Source organism: Aspergillus steynii (assembly GCF_002849105.1).
Source record: "Aspergillus steynii IBT 23096 chromosome Unknown P170scaffold_1, whole genome shotgun sequence".
Taxonomy (NCBI): domain Eukaryota; kingdom Fungi; phylum Ascomycota; class Eurotiomycetes; order Eurotiales; family Aspergillaceae; genus Aspergillus; species Aspergillus steynii.
In genome coordinates, this window is record NW_020194398.1 from 5,769,034 (window position 1) to 5,792,358 (window position 23,325).

The window sequence follows — 23,325 nt, forward strand, 5'->3', positions numbered from 1 at the left end:
CGAGCTTGTTCTTTTATGGGATCTGCTGGCGGCGACAAGCGCAGCGGCCATGCTGGCCTTTTCGCGCGCTCCGCCCGTGAAGGTTTACTTCTCGCCCGGTGATTGGCGGAAGTTCCCCTTGGACCCTGTGACTCAGCAGTTCTCCCCGGAGACCGCCTGTCCGTGTCGGGATTCTGCCGGAAGAATCCGCAGGCGTTCGTCCGATTGGAACGGGCGGAGGCGGTCCATCGAACTTGCTAGAAAGCGCTGCTGAGCTCAGCGCTGAGTCATCCAGGCACGCAGCCCTGACGATTGCCCGATTGGGTTTGGAGGCGCATTTCTGGATACGTGGAAGCTCCTGCATTCTCAAGTCGACACGGGCCCTTCCGTTTCGTGAAGCGCCTTGTTCCTTCTAGCCCCCTCTTCATGAGTCAATCCGTGACTCCAAGTGAGGATCATGACATCTGTCCTTCCTACGCTGCCGCCATCGTCCATCTGGACAGGTGGCGATCACTGTGCTGAAGACTGGGGACCCTGCCAAGCACCCAGTATCCACCCCCTAGTGTCTCTAGTTGGTTCGAGCCTCGATTGCACATCATGACCGTGATGAGATATTCATAGACAAGCAGTTCTATCTCGTGACTAGTGTATTCTGACGAGTACATGTACCCATTTCTAAAGACCATCGTAATATGAGATGTCATGTCATAATCATTCCAATAATCCCGCCGCCACAGTGTCTCCTCCAGCCCGCAGAACGATCCTTGTAGGCGCCTCTAACGGCACGGCGCGGTCCATTTCCACCTCGATGCGAGCCACTGTGCCCGGTGCAATGACCTTGGGTCTCTTCTTGACCACCGCACCCGACCCTTTGTCTAGAGTGGCCACCAGCTTGCTGATCCGTCCCGGGACATGGAGACGTCCGCGGTGGATATCGACCATGCTAGGCATCAAGTGATCAAAAGCTAGCACTTTGGTGGTGAAGGTGGTGATGTTAGAGATCGGAGAAGATGGCCGGCAGATAACGTCGCCAGAACGGAGGTGAATCGGGTCGATGTTGACAAGGTTCAAGACCACGTTCTGACCGGCCACAGCCCAATCGCTGGGCTCGCCATCCACCTCCAGGCTGCGGATCGTCGCCTTCTCCCCGCTGGGCATCGTAAGGATTTGGTCGCCCATTTGCAGACTGCCAGCATCCAAGCGGCCGGAAATCGAAAGAGGATTTTGCACACTGCCGCGGAAGACGTCGCCGATGGTCATGCGCAACGGCTTCTCCAGCGCATGAGAATTCGGCTCGGTGGTTTCCAGCTCATCGACCAAAGTCCGGCCCTGATACCACGAAACGTTGGGGTCCTCGCTGCGTCGGGTGACATTGTCGCCGCTGATGCCAGAGCAAGGAACAAACGAGATGCTCTTGGCTTGGAACCCAGCAGTAGTCAGGAACGAAGAAACTTGCTGCTCAATCTCTTCGAATCGTTCCTTGTCCCACTGCACAGAGTCCATCTTGTTCACTGCGATGATGATCCTCTGGACGCCCATACTGCGCACCAGCAAGGCGTGTTCCTTAGTCTGGCCTTTCAGCCCCGACTCGAAATTCCCAATACTGGAATCGATGACGAGAACGGCGAAATCCGCCTGGCTAGCTCCAGCAATCATGTTGGGTACGAAATCTCGGTGTCCAGGAGCATCCACTATCGTGAACACAGTCTTCTCGGTCTCGAATTTATTAGTGGCAATGTCAATAGTGACACCCCTGGCTCTTTCTTCGGTGCCCTGATCCAGCACCCATGCGAGAGCAAACGATCCTTTCCCAATCTTCTCCGCTTCACGTCGGTATTTGTCTAGAGTACGTTGGTCGATAGCTTTCAAGTCGGCGAGCAGACGCCCCATCAGAGTGCTTTTCCCGGCATCAACATGACCTAGTTTATGTCAGCATGATGCTCACTGCTTGAGGTGCATCTACACTCACCAATGACCGCGAAGTTCATGGCCTTCTTTCGCTTGGAATTCCTGTATTCAGACAAGACGTCCAAGTTCTTGCTCTTGATGTTCACCTTCTCTTCGACGGCCAAATTGCTCATGCCACTAGCCAGGTCACCTTGGGGTTTCTTGTCGCCTGTTGATTTAGAAGCAGGTTGTTTCGACTTCATGCCTACAAGTCCATTAGGGAGGGTCCTAGTTCTTTCGCCGAATAGCCAAACCTTTCGCAGAGCTCTGTGCATTCAGCACAACGTCGTCGGGGCTTGGGCCTGTGAAATCAAAAGGTTCAGCACGATCTTGTCCATATATCGCCATGAGATCCAGGGCATTCGAGTGCAAGTGGCTGAGCTCGGTTGCAGGAGGATGTCCAGCATCTCCGACAATGGTACTGGCAAACGTGGACGGCGGTGCGCGAATGTTGACGGCGGGTTCCTCCTTCGGTTCGCTCTCCATCTGTGCTGCTTTTGTTGTCTTGACCGAATCCGCTTCATCTGGCACACTTGGACTTCTCGGTTCCGGTGACGGCTTTTTCTTCGGCAGAGGACTTCCAAGACGGGGTTCCGCTCCAGGCGTTCCGGGCGACTGCGGGCTCTCCGATGATTTCTGAGGCTTCCCATTGCGAGCAAGTCTTTCCCTCAGCGACAAAGGTGTCCCCCTCGATTCAGTTGACGGTGTCGGAGGCTGATCGCCGCCTGTTGCGGGTCCTGGAGCCGGTGAAGGTGCTTTGTCCGACTCCTTCTTTTTGCGCGCAGCAGCCAACGCCGCCAATTTCGACACTTTACCGCCGCCAGCTTCAGGGTTTCCTCCAAGCAGTCCAAGTCTGGGATACAGAGGCTCTATAAGGATATCGGCTTTGCGCTCCGCCGGGACATTAAGCCAGGGAGTATCGCGAAAGAATTCCGCAGCCGAAAAGTGTGCTGTCGGCGGCGCCGGTTCCACTAGGGTAGACGGAGGCATAGGGTACGCGGGCACTACGAAGCCTGTTAGAACATATTCGAGCTTCCAAATATGGGAGTCAGTTTAAATCAATCAACGTAGAAAGCAAGACCATACTCACCAACAACGTTCGCCGTTTCCAATGCCGCCAGGAAAAAATATTTCAATCGAGAGCCGAGCCCAACCACCAGGTATACGTAAAAGCAACAAAGCACAGGGGAAACAGCTGCTTACCCGTAGTTCCTTTCGCCTTGGGGGTCGGCGCAGGCGCAGGCTTCTTCTTCACTTCCTTCGCCTTCTTACCTGCACGCATCGACAACAATTCGTTAGCAATTGCGATCAAAAGTCCCAATTCACCACCCAGCAAGATCCCATTCCCCAATCCAAATCCAGTATTGCCACTCACTTCTCAAATAATTCACCGACTTTTCAATGTCGTTGTAATAATGCCACAGCGATTCCTGGACCTCCTCGCGAGTCGCCGTCACGGAGGGTTCCCCCGACCGCAACTGCTGGAGAACCTCGGCTGTGCACTGTTCCAGGAACTCCTGTTCCTCGGGATCCGGCGAGTCGTAGCCATCGTCTTCGAAGTCATCCTCATCGTAGCTCAAGGCTTTCACGCGATGTCGCGACATGGCGGATTGTTGTTGACGACGGAAGGCGGGGCAAGGCTGGGTTAGGAGGGGTTGAGGGAAAACGAAAGTCGGTCTAGATATGTAGGATTCTCCCGCGCCCGGGTGAGGAAATGCGAATTAATAAACCACGAAGGGGGAGAAGAGAGGGTGGAGGGGCAACGAGAGAGCCAGGAACCGGGGGAAGACTGTGGTGGGAAGAGTAGAGTCGAAGGGGAGGGAAACCCTCCACGTCATTCCCCACTCGGTTGTTGGATGTGTCATCCACCAGATTGCTCGGATTTACTAATGGCTACGATTGTTTACTCTTTAGTTCACTACCACGGAGTGAAATGTTTAATTGATTGATATTTCAAAAGAGCCAACTTTCTAAAGTAGTACGCAGCAAACCAACCCCCAACTCTAAACTTCTAGAGAGGATCTCTGTCCCCCGAATCTCCCAGAGCGAAATCCTGCTGCGTACATACATCCATACCATCATGAGAGGTCGTCAAAAGCAATCCAAATGCGTTGATTTGTAGAAAGGTTGTGAGGGAGAGAACAGTGCCATAAGCCAAGTAAAAAGAGCAATCATTTCAACGGGCTGCCGCTAAAGAAGTCGCCTGCGCCTGGACCCGTGAAGCTGCCATTGCTGGGCGTCAGGGCAATCGAGCGACGAAACGCCTGTCTAGGGGTGGTTGGGGCGCTAACAGCACCTGCAGGATCGGGCACGCTGGGTGTATTGCGACCACTGTTGTTTTGCATTGTCACCGCGGTTCCCGGTCGAGAGAGAACCGTGGCCGTGCCATTTCGAGGAGGGGGGCGGAATCCTAGTTTAGATCCCTCGCGGAAGATTTCCTCCAGGATCTGATTCACGATGCCCGCGTCGTCGTATTCCTGGAACTTCTTCCACAGTCGGAGGGCCATGCGTGCATCCTCAATAGAGTCATGCCCGCTGTTATTATCCGCCGGTTCTTCCTGGATGTATTCTTTGAACACCGCCCAGGCGAGGTATCGGAGACTGAGTCGCCGGTTCTTGCCGGGATGGAAGAAGAGGTATTGAGTATCCACTGTCTGGCTCTTGGGAACCTGGATGTTGATCTGACGGAAATCCGAGGCCAGACCATGTCCAACAAAGACACAGCCCAGGTTGAGAAGCAGCCATAGCTTCTTGTAGGCAACCTTGAGAGGAACGAGATTATGCTGACTGGTCCTCGGGTCCAAATCACCGGGCTTGATACCGGAATATTGAGTGACATAGTCAACGATCGGCTCTTTGATAGTGATGTAGTCATCGATGAACGGGACTCCTTCGCGGACGCCTGAGCCCCGGAGAACAGAAACTCGCGCAAGACCGCTCTTGCTGGGCCTGACGATCTCTTGAGAGCCGTCCGCTTTGACGTCGATTTCGGCCTTTTCAAGGTCCACAAACTCGGTGTCGAGAGCAACGGGAGTACCGGGAGCTGGCTTCTCGGTTTCAGACAGCGTGACGCGGGATTCCACAGGGCGACCGGCACTAATTGAAAGCCAATATTAGCACTTGCATGTTCCTTAAATTATTATGAAGAGGTTCACTCACTTTAGGGACCAGTCACGGAAGAGGAGACCGGTATCCAGGAAGTTCTTCCAAGAATCATCGATAGCATGCCGAGCATCCCTCACCTGATAAGCCAACACACACGGTTGCTTCCACGGCTGATTAAATCGCAGGGCTTCGTCTTTGTCAACCTCCGTGACCAAGAAGTCATTGAATAGATGCCATCTGTTTCTGGGTTCGGCCTTTCGAGAAGCGATGGAGACATTGATAAACGAGACCAGATGCGGTTTCTGGTGGTCGGGGATATCTATCTCCGAGACCAGACCAACCAGCTCATACACCACAAGTCCGGGCATATTGGCTTGCTTCTGCCGCTTGAGATCTTCTCCTTCGAAGCAAAAGATCTGTCCTCCGTCGACGACGATACCAACTTCTTCGGGTAGCCATCCAGGTATACTCCATAACCGTCGGTATATAGGATTGGTGAGGGCCGCGTTCAGAATCAAAACCAAGGGCATGCGGTGGACAGTCTTCCTGATGGCCACCTGCTGATAACGCCGGCAGTAATTGCACCATCCTCTATTCTGCGTCTCGCGCTCAAGACTTGCTCTTAAGATGTTTGAGAACCGCAGCGCTGGGTTCCTCCGGGCTTGTTTGGGATCAATGGCTGGGTAAATCAGCTCATTGGCAAGCGAGTTGCCAGGTCGAACGATTTCATTATTGCAGAGCATGCACCGTATGGATTCGGACGCAATAGTTGCTAGCCTCTGATCAAAATCATCAGAGCTTGGGAGAATCATGCGGAAGTCGTGCGCGATCTGGTTAAGGAAGAACCTGTTGACCGACTGGATTGCCGACGAAAGTGATTTTGTAGTCAAGTTCTCCTCAAACAGACCCAAGTTAGAGGCTTCACGGAAGCTGCTAAATGTCTTCAATAAATTTGTGGCTTGGCAGTTCTGGCCATTCGCCTTTTCGAGCATGTCGAAGAGATAGCCCATCTCGCAAAGCAAGCAGCTCTCGATAATACAGTTGCTAGCGGCATGATTCAGAGCCACATTCCGTACTAACGGTATGAATTTAAGGAGTTGCAGAAGGGCGTTGGTAAATGAGTTGGCAATATGCGTCTCCAACCCAGAAAAACTAGTTTGATTGTAGAACCTGGCAAAGTAAGTGAGCCTGGAATTCAAGCTTTCGGAAAGTCATGATATGCACTAACCTGAAATCAAAATCGTCAACACCAAATCTGCTGTATTTGATTTCAACGTTGCTGTATTTAAGGAGAGGGTCATCTTCGGCTTCTCCGTTTAGCTTTGCGCCTGCGAGCGCTTCAGCCGTATCACTAAGAGAACCCTCCGATTTGGCCCTGCTTTGCTCTCGTGCCTTCTCGCTCAGGAACTTTGGAGCAATCAGAGCGGGCTCTGTAGTAGCCAACGCTCGAGTATTCTCCACCTGGTTTCGTCTGGTTTTCTTCGGATTTGGCGCATAATGCCCAATCTCGGCGGGGCGAAGGTAGGGAATCAATCCCGGGTCAAGAGGCGCCGGTGGGCTCCCGATTTCAAAGACAAGATGACTCGGCCATGCTGATAGCAGACGTTCGTGGTAATAAGGCATGCCGATCATACTCAGAGGCGTCTCCGGAGACCAGTCCAGGGGAGGAGCGCGAGGCGTGACATCCGCAAACTCGGTCTCCTTGCTCATCTCGTTGAAGTGTATCTTTGCCGGAGACCCCCACAGGTGAATCATGCACTCGGCATCATTGATCGCCAAAGCTTCCCCGGAAGGCGAGAGGTCGATCCCAAGCATATACGACACGTTGGCCTGGCGAAGGTTGATTGCGTTGGGATTCATCAGATCCACGACCTGGAGCTGGCCCGTCTGCGAGGCGACAAAGCTGGTAGTATGAAGTTTGGGGTGCATGCGCACATATGCAGCCCCAGCGTGAAAAGGGATAGGAGGTAGCGGCGATAAGGTTTTGAGATCATATACGTTGGCCAGGGGATCCACGATCGAGGATCCTAAATGTCTGACCGAAAAGCCACACGTCACCAGGAGATCATTCCGAGCGTCCATATCATTGACAGCTGTCCCATGAGCCTTCCACGACTTCACCACGCGGAAATCCGACAAGCTCAACGCATTGACGGATCCCGTATCAGTCGCAGCACAGAGGTACCGACTCTTCTTCATCATCGTATAGTTGTACTCCGTCGGCAGCTTGTCGATTATGATGCCCTTATCGATATCGATGGTGAACATCGCCCCCTGGCACCCCGCGACTATGATTCTATTCAGCTGGGCCGTGAAGCTCATGCAGCGCAGGTCGGTCATTTCCTCGTGGGAAACATGCCATTGCGTCAACCCGCGGCGCGTTATCATGTGGACGCTTTTCGGAGACAGCGAGATCACGCCCCGATCATGGAACAGGATCTGTCGAACGGGGCCATCGGTGGCAGGATGCGCCCGGACAGAGGTATACCGCTGGAGCTCAGGTCCGTAAAAGGAAGTAATGCGGCCCTATCGGAGAAAAAACAAAGATGTCAGCACGAGACCACGCAGAATATTGATTGATTTCGAGACCGGTGAACACGCACATATTCATTCCCCGCCCACAACAGTTCCATCACATCGTCAAAAGCTATCGTCGTCGCAACGGTGGGCAACCCATGCGAATTTGGAGGAGGCACCGGAATGCGCGACAGTTCATCCCAATCGGCTTCCATGGTGCCGGTGTTACATCTGGGCCTCAGCCCAGTGCGGTGTCGAATTCGAGGAGAAGAGGGAGACCGCCGTAGGAAGCTGTTTTTTCTTGTTTTCTAGAAGCTGAATCGGCTCAGCGCATCCGGAACCAGGGCGAAATCGGGCATCGTTCGGCAAAGGACGCGACTGCGGGGAGGTATTAGAGGGCACGGATCCTCAGGTGAGATGGCACGGTGTAAAAGAAGGTGGATGCAAGCGAACAGCTTGCACCCGGTGGTAATTGCTAATCACCTCACTATTTGTCACTCCTCGAGTCACACGGCGGAGGTGACCAACTTCTTACATCAAAAGGCGGCAGTCAAAGAGGTCCCGAACACGTCATCACGTGAGGCTGCTGGAGCGGGGGTGGGCAGCTCGTGGGGCCTGAGGCCACCGCTTGGCTCTACCGGGACTACGGAAGACGCTATACAGTATACAGAGTTTGTCTTAATGGCAAGTAATTGGATTGGCACACACATTAATCGTTAATTAACACGCAACAAAGAAGTGTGATGAAACATGAAGCTTCAAGAATGTCCCATACGTGTACATTTCGCGGAATTTTAATTTGTTCCGTCGCAGCTCGGGCAGGTATAGCTACCCAGAGGGATAAGATGATGGGGATGGATAAGTTCTCAACAGTCTCCCTCCAATTACTCTTAGATTCAAGATTCGGCAAATCATATGATCTAGCGGTCCCGTTCGACGAGGCCAGGAGGTAGGCGATAAACACTCATAGCTTCTCATAGGCAAGATGGATTTATCGATAGAACGATGCGGGATTGGAGTTAGGGGCACCGCCAGCAGGGTTGTATGCTTGGTAGCCTGCTCCGGGATTGAGAGGATAGGGTACGGCGTTGGCTGCGCCCGGGACCGGAGGAGGCTGGTGCATCGGCGCTGGTTGATGGGATGCAGGAGTGGGAGGGTATGGGGCCTGTTGCCCGGTGGGAGGTACATTGGTTGCATCCTCAGAGGGATACGAGTACTCTTGCTGGGGCGGCTGCTGGAAATGTTGCATAGCGCTGGGGTATGGAGGTCGACCTGCAGGGTGGTCTACAGGCGAATCATAAACGGACGTCCCTAATTCCTGAGGGTGGTCATACGTCGACTCGGGTCGGTGATGCACTGGTTGGTAAGCGTCAGCAGGCTGTTGCTGTTGGTATGGAGCGCCTGCAGGAGGAGTCTGGGTGCGCGGATCCGGGGACTGAGAAGTAGGTGGATACACAGGCGCTTGGTCTCCTCCATAGTAGGGATTTGTGTTAGACTGGACGGGTTGGCTCTCTGTTCTCCAGGTCAGAATTATGCGCACATGTCATGGTTTTTGCTGATGAGACTAACCTTGAGGGCGTGGGCTGAAGTACCGCTGAGGGTCAGCGCCTTGAGGATAGCCCACAGACGACGCAGGTCCGGGATACCCGTATTGAGGTTGACCTGGTCTACCATATTGCGGTTGAGTGGGATGCGACATAGATGCCTCCAGAAGAGTCTCGTAGTCCCGTCGAGCTTTGATGAATTTCTCATTAAGCTGCGTAAACTCGTCTAGATGATGGTGAGCAGGTAGCACACATGATATTTTTCCTGGCTGATAACATACCTTTCTTTTGCGAGTACTTTCCAATAAGCTCGATCAACTTAGGTCGGATTGCCAAGGTTGAGTGGTATAGGTTTGTGATCTCCTCATTTTCTTGCACATTAGGCTCAGAGCCACGCGTGCTAAGAAGCGTCAAGAGCTTCTCGACATTTTTGATCTGTCCAAAGACTTCTGTTTCCATATGAGCCTCTCGCTGCAGCTCCTCGACAGTAGGATCAGGTAGCTTCTCGACATAGTTGAGAGGGAAGATGCCAGTCTGTCCTCTCAGAGAACCCTTCCACCAATCTTTGTACACCGACTCAAGCACGGCAATTACATCGCCCTTGCGGAACTGCAGTTCACCCGGCTCCGAGGGCTGAAAATCGAAAAGCGCTCTAACACGCGAAACGGTGGCTGCTGAAGTACCTGAAGGCACAGCTTGAGAAGCCACTTCCTGGACTTGGTTGATGGGGCCAGAGCTAGATTCGGGCTGATGCTCCAGAGGGACGGCGGAGCTGGCAGCGGCAGCGGGTGTGGGTTTCTCCCTTATCGAAAGGGCCAAAGCCATCTGGAGTTCCTCTTCTTCCTTCTGGCGATCAACGTCTGTGATTTCCGTTTTCACGGGTTTTGACGGGGGTTGTAGGTTAGGGTCTAGAGCGAATAGCGTGGACTGGTTAGCATACCGCATGCGCGCTACCAAATCAGAACGTCTTTCTTACTCTGTGTCTTCAAAGTCATGTAGGCTTGTTCCATAATCCCGAAGTCCGGGTTGCTGGCGAACATCTCCGTCCATTCCTGCATGCGCTCCAAGATCTTCGACTTAACTTGCTGGTGGGTATTCTAGAAACCAAAATCGTCAGTACATTCTACGCGACAGGGCACCGACATTTCAAGCTTACTCTATCACTCGCAAGTCGCAACAAGGCGTCCGTGAAGCTTCTTGACGCTAGCTCGCGATGGATCTTGGGTCCGCAGTTTTGCGCCAGAGCATTTCCGAGCTATACATGATCAGCATTCGGGGTATCAGAATAGGGCGTCGAAGACCCCCAAAGCAAATCGGCGCAACAAACCTCCAAAGTGTATAATTGCACGTTGGCATTGCGGTGTGCAAGTCGCTTGATCAAGGCAGCGACAGCGTCCTTTGCACTAAGTCCGAGCGCACGTCAGCATTGCCATGGCCGAGCAACATGGAATCAAGGAGAGCCTACCCAGATTCCTCCGCAGCTACTTTGTCGCAGACATCCTATCAATCCAGACACGGTCAGAATCAACCCAATTATCACTCTCCATAGAGGTCGGTATTTCGGGCAGGGTTCCCCATACAAGTATATACTCCCAGTTCTCGGAGGTGAGATTCTCGTCGGTCGCCTTGGCTAGATAGAAAGTCGCATGTCAGCTTCGAAGTTCACATATCATAGTATACAAATCGCAGGGCTGTCTGAAGCCACGAGCGTCCAGGGGCATCTTACCGACAGCGTCATCAAAGGCGTTCTGCTGTTGCCGAAACATCACGAATGTTTTCCCTCGAGCTAGCTCAACTCGAACGTCGACACTTAATGTTCAACTTCTTGTGATCCCACTGAGCTGGAAGTCCCGTTTTAGAATGTAATCGACAAGCCGCGAGACCCAAAACCGAAGGCAGGAGGAGCGGCGTAGCTCAGGTTGTCGGTTGTTCAAGAATGCGCAGATCAAGGCAGAACACCGGAGGGTGCGGGGGGGAAGCGGTCAACGGTCGCCAGATGTCCAACTTGGCCGGTGAGTCGGAGTGGGTAGGGGAGGTGAATGCAGGTCGTTTCTTCGAAGGGAAGAGAAGTCAGGGCGTATTTCCGGCGCGATAAAGGACCAGGGAGACAGGGTGGGTTTCAGCAGAGGGAAAAAAGCTTGGGCATTGAGTGGAAAGGCTGCAACCTGATGCGAGTGACGATGGTTCGCGCAGGCGGAGACCGCCTCTGGCGCTGACGGGCCGCGCGCTACGCCTGAATAAGCGAGCCTTCGAGATGATGACGATTTAACTAGGAGTATGCTCGTGTTCGGTTCCTGTTCTTGTTCATCTTCATCTTGCTACGACATCTACATCTGTGTACAGGTCCCAGCTTTGCTACTCTATGAAATGCGACACTACCATCCATTCACCCTCATAGACACTAGATCAGGCATTACCTCGAATGCCCTAACTAAATATAACTCTCCCAGCCCCCGGAGCGGCCACTTTGCGGTCAGTGACACTGACTCACTGCCTGGTTCACGATACCCACCGGTGATCTTAGCCTGTATGCAATGGGATTAGGCATCTCTCTTTCGTAACTTTCTCCCCAATGAGAAAAGGGGCTCTGTTGAGAAGCCCAAACCATCCGCATCTCCGTACAGCGTAGGATAAAAAAAAAAAAAAGCCCTATCGATCAGTTCTTCTTTACTACAGTATGAGTCGTTTCCAAGCTTGCCTTTTAATCACATATTTATCGCTTCTGGATGAAGATATCCAGTTCCATCATCAACCTAAATACCTACCTTCTTGCAAGATCGGTCAACCTACGCCAGACCGCTCCTCATCTGGGATTGCATGAAGTACGCAGTCCGATAGTATCGAGGGAAAATATCGAAAACGCATCTACAAAGCTAACGCAGTCCAAACCGTCCGTGTCCAAGCGCCCGATCGGAAAATAAATACTCGACAGGGTATGTAGATATAAATAAGTAGTACACATAAGCCTGTCTTCTGCGTATACCTCGGCCGATACTAGATATATACTTGCAATTCAGCAAATCATCCACCCCGACCAACTCCCAAGGAAATAAACACCCAGACAGACAACAGAGCCACCCAAACCCGTCCTAAACCTCAGCATCACAGCCCCCCTTGTGGAGCCAACAAAGAAAATTGTACGACCCCAAGAACAGGGTGACAGCAGCCACCAAGCCAAGGCAAGAAGCCAAGCCCCCGTTCTGATCTACCGAAGGAAGCAGGCAAGTAAGTACATATGTACGTCTGAGATCGGTAAGCCGTCGGTGATACATGACGAATGGGGCGGGTTGGTCGTCTGTACGACGTCGGCGTGCTTGCTGGGTTTCACGGGTATGAGGTGATTAATGAGGTCGGTAGGACCTAGTGCGTAGGCATTGGAGGGCGATTTTGCCGGATTGGAATAAGGATGGGAGAAGGGGGAATTGAGATGATCTCAAGAGTAGCAGATCATGAACGCCTTGTATTATATTTTTGTTCCCAGAAGGAATAGGATCGTTAGTCGTTATAGTAATAATGGTGGTGATAATGATAAACGCCAGAAGCCAACTACAGACATGAGGAGGGTTCGATAGACATAAACCGTTCACGGCCGCTCTTGCTCATTCATTACATTGAATATCGAATTCCGTCGGCTTCGGCGTCACTGCATGGCCGTCAAAAAGAAGCAGGAGCAGCAAAGCATATGTAACTCCACATAGGATTTACAGTCACCTCCCAGTACTCTTATAAAAGATAAGATGGTGATTAAAGAAAGACACGACAAACACGCCAAAGGAGCGAGGAGAAAGGCTAACAATCATCAAAGATAGGAGGATATAAGGTTCATCGAATGAAAGTGTAAACAGATCATGCCACCAGGAAGGGGCGGCGAAGAATCAAGGATAGGGGAGGTAATCATCAAATCATCGCCATCTATAACATGTAAGATCCGGGGAAAAGAAGCCCAGAAATAATAAAAATAGCACCAGGAAAAAAGATTTTTCCCCATTATGCAATGCCAGCATATCATAGTCCAGCAAAATATGAAACATCAGAGGTAATGGGTATCTGGAGAGACAAGAGGACATCAAGGTATATAGAGACAGCGAAATGCGAGGCATTTAAGGGCCTCCCTTTTGAGCCTTTTCGGCGGCCCGGCTAGCGCGCGCAGCCTTGACCAGGGGAGACAAATGATTGAGCGGTGCGCAGAAGGACATGAATGGATGCTGCGTCATAAGTTAACGGTCTACTCGGTAAAAAAAAAAATGAGATGATAACATACCTTCAATAGATCATGGGCCGATGCTCTCTTCTCCGGGTCTACCTTCAACGCGAGAGACAGGAAATCCCGGAAGACGGGCGACAAGTTGTGTTCGTCTTTAATCTTGGGCGTACCGTTGGTGGCAATGAGGTAGAGCGCCCGCAAGGGTGATTCCGTGAGATAAGGAGGTTCGCCTTCGATCATCTCGATTGCCATGATACCCAAACTCCAAATGTCGACTTTTCGGCCGTACTCCTTTCGGGTCACGACTTCGGGGGCCATCCAATAGGGCGTGCCAACCATCGTGTTGCGCTTGTTGTGCGAGTCATTGATTTGGGCACAGAAACCAAAATCGGCTGAATTGTCTGTTAGACTCGTTCTGGAAATTGGGAACCAAGTTGGGACCTACTTAATTTGATATTGCCATCCATTGAGAGAAGGATGTTATCAGACTTGATGTCCCGATGAATTACACCCTTCGAATGAAGGTGCTGTAGTCCATTGAGAGTCTAGCAGCAAGGGTTAGCAATCCGATCGTCGGGCAATTTTGGGGGCGGGAAAAAATACCTCTCTGCAGACGGCCGCAATCTGGGCTTCACTCATGATGTTGAAAGTCACGACGTCGGTCAGACTGCCGCCTTCCATATACTCCATCACCACCCACAGATCCAGACCGTGGAGGTAACTGTCCAGGAAATTGACGATGTTCCTGTGCTTGCTGTCCTTCATCACCAGAATCTCATTGATGATCAGATCCTTCTTCGGTTGCAAATCAAGGTTCATTTGCTTGATGGCAACGCAGTTGTTGGTGCCATTCTGATAAGCGGTAAAGACACCGCCCGACGCACCCTGACCGATCTTGTTGAGATTATGATACATCTTGCTGGGATCGCCAGGAGTACAGATGGCAACCAGGCGGGCCCGGATATCCATGGCATTGCTCTGGCGAGGCCGCTGCCGGGGGCGAGCCGCGGGCGGGGCACGGGAGGGGTCTTCCACGGGCGAGACATGTTGCGGAGGTGCAGGCTGCGTTGTTGGTTTTTGTTCCGGCCGAGGCTGCTGCTGCTGCTGCTGACGTTGGCTGCGGCTGCGATCGAGCTGCTTGCTGGCGATAGCTTGTTGGGCTGCGGCCAGTGCATGCTCCTGCTGCTGCTGGTATTGGACCGGCGTGGCCACGACCGCCGGGGGAGCCCATGCCGCTTGCGACCCGTTGAGTTTGGAGTTGGATCGGCTGAGTTGAGACTCGGACGGCAACGGTTCGGTCTCCGGGATGGGTGGCGTCCCGAACTGGTTGGCAAACGGATCCTGAACCGGCCGGCTCGAGGCAGTCCCGTACGGACTTGTCGTCGCCACGGGGGGTTGAGGCGCCGGTCGGGCAGGAGTCATATTGGCGGGAGTGGGAGGCTTTGGAGGGGCCCGGTTAGGCACGAGACCGCCGCTGCTCACGGGCGGAGACATGACCGAGCCCGCCGTCGACGCACTCCGGGGGATGGGAGGAGGCGCCCGTGGATTCTCAAAGCTCCCCTCGTGGTTCTGGGGGAACCGAGGGCTCGTCGGAGGGGATGTCCGCTGAGCAACGGATCCGTGAGGCGTTGAACCGTTCGAACTCGGCTGAGAGGTCGACGTGGTAATCAACTGGGGTTGCGGATACGCATGGTCAAACTTGTGCCACACCTCGTCATCGCCACGAGCGTTCTTTTCGTAGAACCGCATGATATCCACCATGGTCTGCGGGTGTTCCTCCTGCTCTTTCTTCGAAATGCCACTCTCCTGCAGCAACCGCTGCCATTCTCGCGGCAGCCCCGTGAACTGACCCGTCTGGTTATCATAACCGACGTGCGTAACGTGGACGGGGTTCTCGGGGGCGGAGATCTTGATGCCACGAGGGGAGCCTAGCATGCTGTTGACGAAGCTGGAGAAGCTGCTCTTCTTGCTTCGCCCGGTGCCCAGCGGCCGGGGGGCGCCCCCCTCGTCGGAATACCGTTTCGTATTCGTGGGGCGTTCATTGTCGGACCGGTTCACGAGATTATCCATCCGGTTGTGTAGGGTGGTGAAGCTGGCGGATTGCCTGAGTCCTCGAGGGTCCGGGGTGGTTTGGGATCGAAGGGTCGGCGGCTTTTCGGGCAGAGATGCGATGGGTTCGGCGCTGTTCTCGTCGAGAGCACTGAGCATGCCCCGGGTATCAAACGGGGCGCCGATCAATTCATCTGAGCTTTGTTCGGTCAAGGAAAACCGCCCAGAGTGGGGTGGACGGGGTTTGCCGGCATAAAAGTTGGCAGAGGGCTGGGTGGTCTCGTTGCCAGCAAGCACCGGTGACGGGTTCCCACTGTTCTGGTCGACGGAGGACGAAGAGGAGCCGTATGCGTTGGATCGTGTGCGCGAATGCTCTCGACTCCCGGCGGCAGACGAACGTGGGTACACGGGGGCGGAGGGATGGCGCTTCAGAGAGGTGTTACTTTGTTGGCTCTTCAGGATTCGAGAACTAAAGCTAGGAGGGTCTTTGTGAAGCTTGCTTGACTGCCGTCGAAATTTTAAAGAGAAACTATCGTGATTCATGGCGTACGGGGTTTTAGGGGAGGGGGGTTTAACAGGTCAAGCGACTCGAGGGGGTGGGTGGAGGGAGTGGCCGACGGTCGTAGGCAAAGTGACAGGGTTCCCAGTCGACTAGGCACAATGGCTTGATTGGAGGGGAGGGGAAAGCCACCGGTTGAGGCGGTGCTTTCTCGCTGTCCCTTCCGTCACTGCACTTTTTTTTTTTTTTTTTTTCTTTAAGAAATTTGTTTTTTTGTGCTCCGTGCCGCGATGTATGGTGGGACTGGGCGTCTCTTGGGGGTGGTGTGGACAGGTGGATGTGAAACTGTACAGGTAGTATGTATGGATGATGGGGGGATGAGATGGGTAAAACGAATGATGGCGGTTGACCCAACGAGAGGAATCCTGTTGGATGAGACGGAGTAACGGGGATGCAAGAAGATCCAGTTAGGTCGACGCAAGGGAGGGCGCAAAGAAAAAAGAGAAGCTGCCGCGGGCTACCGTCAACCACCAGAATCAGTGGTTGGCACGTGGAGAGCCGCCGGACGTCCAACTTTAGGCGGTGACGGAGCAAGAGGGGGAATCCCAAAGGTGAATAATAATAATAATAATAATGAATCAACTGCAGATAACCGACAGCTCAGCACACAGATCTGCAACCCACAGATGGCCGGTTGCGAATGAAAGGGGACGGATGTCGAGAGGAGAAAAGAAGGCGAGCAGGCGAGAGAGCAGAAGAAAAAGCAATTATTCCTTCCAGTCGATGATCCCAGGGGAGGGAGATTATTATTATTATTATTATTCAAGGAAAAAAGAAAAAAGGGAAAAAACACGCACTGGACAGCGAGAGGAGACGGGGACAGCAGACGGGGGGATCCAGTTGATTTAGTTAGATTGGAGGCTGGACCAGCGACGGGGACAAGCGAGTGCCAAACGGCCCGTCCAGCGGTGATTTGGCTGGACGGACTGGAGTCGAGTCGGATGGGAGAAGAGAAAATAAAATAAAATATAATAAAATAATAATTATAATAATAATGATGCTACTCCGTAATTATGAATATTCTGATCATTAATTGCAGTCTCTTTTCCGGTCGAGGAGGGGAAACGGCCAGCCACTTGGCCCTGCCTGTGACGTACTGGCGGGTTGACAGTAGGGCGGTCAATAATAACACGGAGGATGTGATGGTGACTATGTTGATTATGCTGATGATGATGATGATGATGATGATGATGATAATGGTGATTATGGTGATTATGAATCCTCTTAGGATGGATTCCTGCAAGTGATGGCCTTGATTCTCGTCGTGGTGTCTCCCCCTTTTCCCCCGTCGCACTGAAATATCAGAATCCCTTTAGCCTTTCAGCAGGCAAAGGCTCAAACATGGGAAAAAGATTAAATGCCCAAAAGCTGTACTTTCGTACTGTTACGGGTATGTCCTCCGGAACTCTGCCAATCCAATCAATACCAAGAACCCAACGATGGAAATAATTTAATCGCCATATTAATTGGGGGGATCCGCCGGCTCCAGAAAAGGTTTACATCATCTGTCTCAGATGCGACCGCTCAGAAGGGCAGGAGAAAAATTCTAGACACATCTTGACCCCGGGCGCTCTGCCATGGCATCCGATCGGAGAAGACTTCCCTCGCAATTCCAATAAATTGGTGTCCTCCGTATCTCGTCGCGACTCGCAGTGACGCCTCGCGTGAGCTGCGAGTCCTGGGACAAAAGCACCGGCTGGCGTGTCTAATGTCTAGCGTCTGCTGGTCAAGACTCCAGACGCGGCTGGCCTGGTCGCCCGTCGAATCTTAAGATTACTGCGGTCCTTCTGGTGCGTTGGGTTTAATTGGATTTCTCGTCACGTCGGCGCCAATTTCCGACGCTGTGAATTGTGAATTGTGAATTGTGAGACTCCAGATCTGGTGATCCGGCCTCCAGTCTCTCGCCCCCAACGGCCAGGAATTTACCTCTTCTGACATAAGGACTCTATTTGCCTGCCCGAGTTAAACCCAACCCCGTCTGACATAACCCAGTCCAAAGAGCGAGTCGAGTCAGGTATTCCGATGATCAGACCTCTCGTCCGCTTAATCACTGCCGAATCAAGGCCCACGAAACAATGCTCCGTCCAGCCTCTGATCACTCCCCTTTCTGCAGGTACCGTCCGTTCCTTGACGGCTTCGATCAAACCGGATGTGTAGAATTCTCCCCCCTCCACCCCCCTGCTCCTGCAGACACATATACGATGCAGCCCGAACAAGTCACACATGTGTCGCTGGTAATCTTCCATCCCTTGCCGGTGCAATAAATCGTCGGCGTTCTGGAACGACTCCCCGCCTCTATCTCTTGGCTCGTCGGACCTGTGGGATATCATATGTGACTGGTATCCCTACTAGTCGCAGTGATCACGGCGACGGCGGGAGTAGATAGGACGCTGTCTTGTGCTGTGTTCACTGGCCTCGGACTCAGGAGAACCTCGAATCCCGGCGAGACGGGAACTCTCAGCCTACGACCTCTGACGACGGGACTAGCGTGTTCGGAGGCTGACGGCACCAACAGTCGGATCCTTCGTCTGAACACTGAACATTGACACGAAGGCGTTGTTGCCGGCTCCCCGGATTCCTCGCCGGGGCGATTTCACCCCTTCATCCGTCACTGGTTGGCCTGCTCGGGTGTTTGTTCGACATTGGACTCTCGCCGTTGCAACCCAACCACGCCACGTCGAACGCCCTGTCGTGATCATTATCAACCACCGTACGGAGTCCAGAGTATCTAACTAGCTATAAGGATCAACTCTGACAGCCAGCACCCAAGCAGGCATGATCCGCCTCACGTGAGTCCAAAATCCGGTTCGAGGCCGGGAACACGCGCGATCAGGGGCCGCGATGATGTAACGCCCTTTATGTATCCAAAACAGTGCATCGTCCAGATCTCCACCGGCGATGCTCCCAAAAAGTTGACGGACTTCCTTTGGCATTTTTGGCATTGCCGTCGCGGACCTCTCAGCCTCTCACCGTGGACTCAATCAAATATATCTCCTCAGGGGCTGATCGTCATAACTGCGGGCGATATTATTGAATCGATTCCCACTCCGAGGGGCTTAGTCCGAAACCAGAGGAACAAGTACCCACTGCCCACTGTCGAGGTGTCCACATGCCAAAAGAAAAATCCAGAAAATTCTTCTGTTCTTGTCGCCGAGAGAAAATAGGGATGGACTGTCAATCCAATGCCGAAACGGGATGAGATTCGGGACTTGTGGCCGCGATTCCACCCGTCAATATCGATTAATATCGGCCGTCTTGGTCAGATAGATTATTTCGGATGCTTGTCGTTGCGACCTGTCTGATAATTACTAGTTAACTGTGTCTGATAACTAACATTGATGCGTAGTCTAGAATTGGGTTTTTTTTTTTTTTTTTTTTTTTTTTTTTTTTTTTTTTTTTTTTTTTGGTGCGATGTCGACATCTCGATGGTCCATGATGCAGGATCCTTTGAATTGTGTAGCTGTATCGAGTCAGCCCTAAAGATATTATTGCCTTAAGGGTTCTTGTGGCTTCCCCTCGGTATGCCTTCTGGTCTGTGTAGTTCATATTTTCAACAGGTGAAAGCTGCTACTCCTGATATCAATGTATGTAGAACAAAATATCAGTGCTTCCATTATATATACACCGGTATATCAGTTAAATATGACCCCAACCTCAGTATAGCAAATAAGATCTAAATGCACCACAGCACACCAATCAAAAGTCCAATTAAATCCTCCCAATTCCTCAGCTACCATACCCACCGGCAAGTTTTGCCTCATAAAGCCATAACACGAATCCATACGAGCAATCCTCAAGATGGCGCAGCCACGTCCGTATCCGACAAGCGGGGAGAAATCCATGGCTTCTAACAAAATGCTCACTATAAAGACAGTCAATAATGCTCCTCAGATAAGTATGTCTCATGGCTCACTTGCTTCCCCCACCTGACCAAGTACTCACTATTTGTCTGGTTTGAATCCCTCTCTGATGGATGCTTTATCAGGTGACTGTGACGTCCTTCGCGTACTATTCCATCCACACCCACGCCTCCGCAATTATCACTCCCTTCCTAGTCACCGAGCACCACGTGGGTATCATCTGCCCTCTCCACGTAGACGTGGCCGTCGCTCGCGCCACCTCGAGGAGTACAAGGGCTGCCTGCCCTCACTGCGAAAAGTCCGCATGATGGCAATGCCTAATACCGGCTTGTATGCTCAATACGGGGCCATTGCGTCTGGCAACATAGGCATAGCTTCTGAAGTGAATGGCTGATCAGTAAGTATCCAGAAAGCGTTCCCGGTCCTGTCTGTCTGAAGATCGAGCGATGCTTTATGGCATCGGTTGGTGGTCTCCAAGGCCGGATCCGGCATCATTTAGTTGCCTTGTCTGAGCCAGAGGCTTCTCACTTCTCGTTCTACTTGCACTCATGCATCCGGTGAATAGGTAACAGGCAACTCATGCTTCGAGCTTTCCGATATCCTCCTGGACTTGTTACCACCAGCTGAGACCACAAATGGAGTACAATTCGACTGAGTCCCTTGAACAGCTCGTCTTTGGTAACCTTTTCAATATGGCAGAGTCTTGTTCCATGGCCTCATGCATCTAACGTGACCACGTTAGCGGGAAGACAATCCGGCGGCGGCGAGAGGGTAGAAACGCACGTCGTCGTAGACCGCTCAACACATCGCAGGGAATTTCGAGAGACGTTCAATGTTATGCTGGCGGCGTGGTTGGCGACGATTGCCACGCCGGTGAAAGTAAATGCCTCGTTCATGCATCGTCGGCGGTTGAGGCCTCAGATAAATATCTGGGTAGGTTGGCATTATTGTATTTCGAGGTCCTCGTGGGCTGAAAAAGACGATTTCGCCATGACTACTAATGGTCGTGATAGACTATAAAAGCTGCTAACTACTGAACTAGATCTAGGCAAGATGAATGACACCAGAGTACATACGTACCTACCTACCGCCCAACATACTTATACTCCAACACCCTCAACGGCACATACGCCGCCCCCGTAAACACCAACGCCAACTCATTCGCAATATCACCTCCATCCTTCCCGATCAGCCTCGCCAGCACCCCCACATAGTACGTCTCGACCATGCCCACGATCCAGCCCGCCGCGCCGCACAAAAACGCCGTGAGCCCCGCATACCCGACGGGCATCCTGGACGGCGTATTCCAGGCGTCCAGGTCGTAGTTGGAGACCTTGCCGCCGCGGAACACGTAGTGCTCGAGGAACAGGATCACGAAGAACGAGGTGTTCCAGTATCCGAGCAGCGAGAGGAAGTTCTCCAGCACGTCCAGGAGATGGTCGCGGCCGGCGATGCCGAGGCACAGGATGCAGATGAAGACGAGGGTGGACCAGAACACGCGGGGGACTTTGGCGCAGGGTTTGGCGAAGAGCTGCGCGGAGAGGGCGCCGGAGTAGATGGCGATGCAGTTGACGCCGACTGTTGGGGGTGGGGTTAGTTGTGCAGGAGAGGGAGAGGGAGAGGGAGAGGGCGGATGGTAAGGTTCTACATACTTCCAGATAACACCAATAGCACGAGCAGGAACTTGGCGAATCCGCGCGGGTAGATGATGATCTTTAGGATCTCGCCGATTCCATCATCATACGCGGCAGCCCATTCGGGATTCGTGTCCAACGCCGAGCTAATACACGCACCTAGCAGCATGCCGATGCACGTGGGGATGGTAATGCCCAGCGTCGTATACAGGAAGACCTTCACCTTCGAGATATTCACGGGATACTGCACGTAGAAGTCGGAGACGATGGAACTCCACGACGCACTGGAGCCATACACCACGCTGATGAGACTCAACACGTTGCCGGACCTGGTGAGCCCGAAGACGGTGGCCGGCGCGGCGATATTGGCGCGGTGAGCCGACTCGCCCCAGATGATCATGAAGATAACGAAGAACACGGTCCACGCGTATTGCTCGTACAGGAGTACGCCTTTGAGTCCGACAAAGCTAAACAGGAAGCTGATGCATGCCACGATGATGACCCCGACGACGATGGAGACATGGCCGTCTGAGACGGCGCTCAGGGCCAACCCGCCCGTGATGCAGTTGACCGAGGCCCAGCCCAATTGCTCGATCACGTTCAGAGCGGCGATGATGGACGACGGATAGAAGCCCAGAGAGTACCGGGAGATTGCGACCTGACGGAGACCAGTCTCCGGGCCCATGGTGGCGCACCATCCCTGCGACAGAATGAGTTTGTTTGGCCATAATGCATGAGACTGGAGTAAAGCCAAGTGGGTCATTTTGAATCAAACAACAGAAGAAAAACAGAACGTAACCACAATAACCTAGGGAAAAAAGAATGTAGAGAAGGGGCCAAACAAACCGTCACACAAGCGCCCAAAAACGTTGAGCAAATGACAATGGGAATCGTCTGTCCCAGCGACAACCCAAACTGCTTCCCCAGAAAGCCGGTACTGAAACAACTGATGTTCATCGTGGCAGAGGCCCACATGAACGCCATGGCTAGCGAGTTCGGAGGATGGCGATCATCGGCAGGGACTCTGTCGAGACTGTGTGATTCAATGCCTAGTTTCCGGTCTAGCAGCTCTTCGTAGTATCGAATCCACGAAAAGAACCCCTTCCGGGACCCTGATGAGGACTCTTCCTCGACAGGGGCCAGATTCAGCTTTGCCTGGGGCTTCTTCCCAGCCTCAGCCTCGAGGGCGTGAGCGTCCATGTCCTCTTTTTATTTTTATTTTTTTCCCGGGTCTAGTCGATTAGGGTGAACTGGGGGGACTGGGGGAGGGCGAAGATCATGGCATGAAGGGGGAAGTAGGTTCAAGTCAAGTCCCGTCAAGAGCGACAAGAGCCAAACCAACCCAGCTCCGTAACTTATTACGGAATGGAAAATGGGTTCTGTTAGTCAATGGCAGAGGGAGGTCTGCTAGTGTTATTTGTAGGTGGTTGATTCCCAGTGCGTTGGAACGGAGCCGTCCATCGGGGTTATAACCCTCGTTCCGCTTTATCTTGCAGCGCGTCGGAATCCGCCACCAACGACGGACCATCATTTGTGGGACGGAATGCTCTTATCAGAACGGTTGGGGACTTAGGAGCTTAGTCTCTGCTTCATTAGGCCGCTGTGAGACAGAAGAGGGGGGCCAGAGGCGTGGTACGTCGTGGGTCGTGGTTCTACAGGACGTCTACTCTGTACATGGGATGAATGAATGCGAGGCTGAATGGATAGAAAGCCTATCAGTCCCAAGAGTATGTATAATGTTGGGACCGTATAAACGATTTCCGGTCCATGCAAGTCTGGCAAGATCGATTTTTTTTCTTTTTCTTTTTTCCCGGTGGAAAATGTCCGGTGCAGGCTGCATATCGTGGTTAAGCTTTTGGTCCACTTCGGCCGTTGCTTAGCGTCTCGCCATCCTCCGTGTGGGTCGGGATTGGACCAGCAACCACTG

General features: G+C 52.7%; 5 protein-coding genes across 5 annotated transcripts; all 5 read right to left on the reverse strand.

The window, feature by feature from the left end:
- Positions 1-569: 569 nt before the first annotated feature.
- Positions 570-3,710, reverse strand: P170DRAFT_433117 (putative translation elongation factor EF-1 subunit). Its single transcript, XM_024848411.1, has 5 exons — positions 3,302-3,710; positions 3,130-3,198; positions 2,181-2,228; positions 1,949-2,131; positions 570-1,898 (listed from the first exon to the last, which is right to left on the reverse strand). Exons 1-5 carry the CDS (start codon positions 3,528-3,530, stop codon positions 691-693), a joined length of 1,737 nt encoding a protein of 578 aa, XP_024710910.1. The 5' UTR covers positions 3,531-3,710; the 3' UTR covers positions 570-690.
- Positions 3,711-3,873: 163 nt separating this feature from the next.
- pan2n2 (poly(A)-specific ribonuclease) lies at positions 3,874-8,059 on the reverse strand. Its single transcript, XM_024851316.1, has 4 exons — positions 7,635-8,059; positions 6,260-7,557; positions 5,086-6,201; positions 3,874-5,022 (listed from the first exon to the last, which is right to left on the reverse strand). The coding sequence occupies exons 1-4, from the start codon at positions 7,761-7,763 to the stop codon at positions 4,098-4,100; spliced, it is 3,468 nt and encodes a 1,155-aa protein (XP_024710911.1). The 5' UTR covers positions 7,764-8,059; the 3' UTR covers positions 3,874-4,097.
- A 204-nt stretch (positions 8,060-8,263) lies between these two features.
- P170DRAFT_399834 (ESCRT-0 subunit protein HSE1) lies at positions 8,264-11,248 on the reverse strand. The gene is made up of 9 exons (XM_024846294.1): positions 10,819-11,248; positions 10,673-10,722; positions 10,558-10,592; positions 10,420-10,495; positions 10,249-10,347; positions 10,069-10,189; positions 9,374-10,000; positions 9,118-9,318; positions 8,264-9,060 (listed from the first exon to the last, which is right to left on the reverse strand). Exons 1-9 carry the CDS (start codon positions 10,856-10,858, stop codon positions 8,540-8,542), a joined length of 1,770 nt encoding a protein of 589 aa, XP_024710912.1. The 5' UTR covers positions 10,859-11,248; the 3' UTR covers positions 8,264-8,539.
- Positions 11,249-13,192: 1,944 nt separating this feature from the next.
- pakA (mitogen-activated protein kinase kinase kinase kinase STE20) lies at positions 13,193-15,888 on the reverse strand (the record flags this gene model as incomplete). The annotated part of the gene is made up of 4 exons (XM_024843495.1): positions 13,193-13,297; positions 13,354-13,688; positions 13,742-13,841; positions 13,900-15,888. The coding sequence occupies 4 exons, from the start codon at positions 15,886-15,888 to the stop codon at positions 13,193-13,195; spliced, it is 2,529 nt and encodes an 842-aa protein (XP_024710913.1).
- Positions 15,889-20,848: 4,960 nt separating this feature from the next.
- Positions 20,849-22,598, reverse strand: P170DRAFT_452927 (putative nucleoside transporter; the record flags this gene model as incomplete). The annotated part of the gene is made up of 3 exons (XM_024851317.1): positions 20,849-21,342; positions 21,417-22,098; positions 22,245-22,598. 3 exons carry the CDS (start codon positions 22,596-22,598, stop codon positions 20,849-20,851), a joined length of 1,530 nt encoding a protein of 509 aa, XP_024710914.1.
- Between the last annotated feature and the right edge of the window lie 727 nt (positions 22,599-23,325).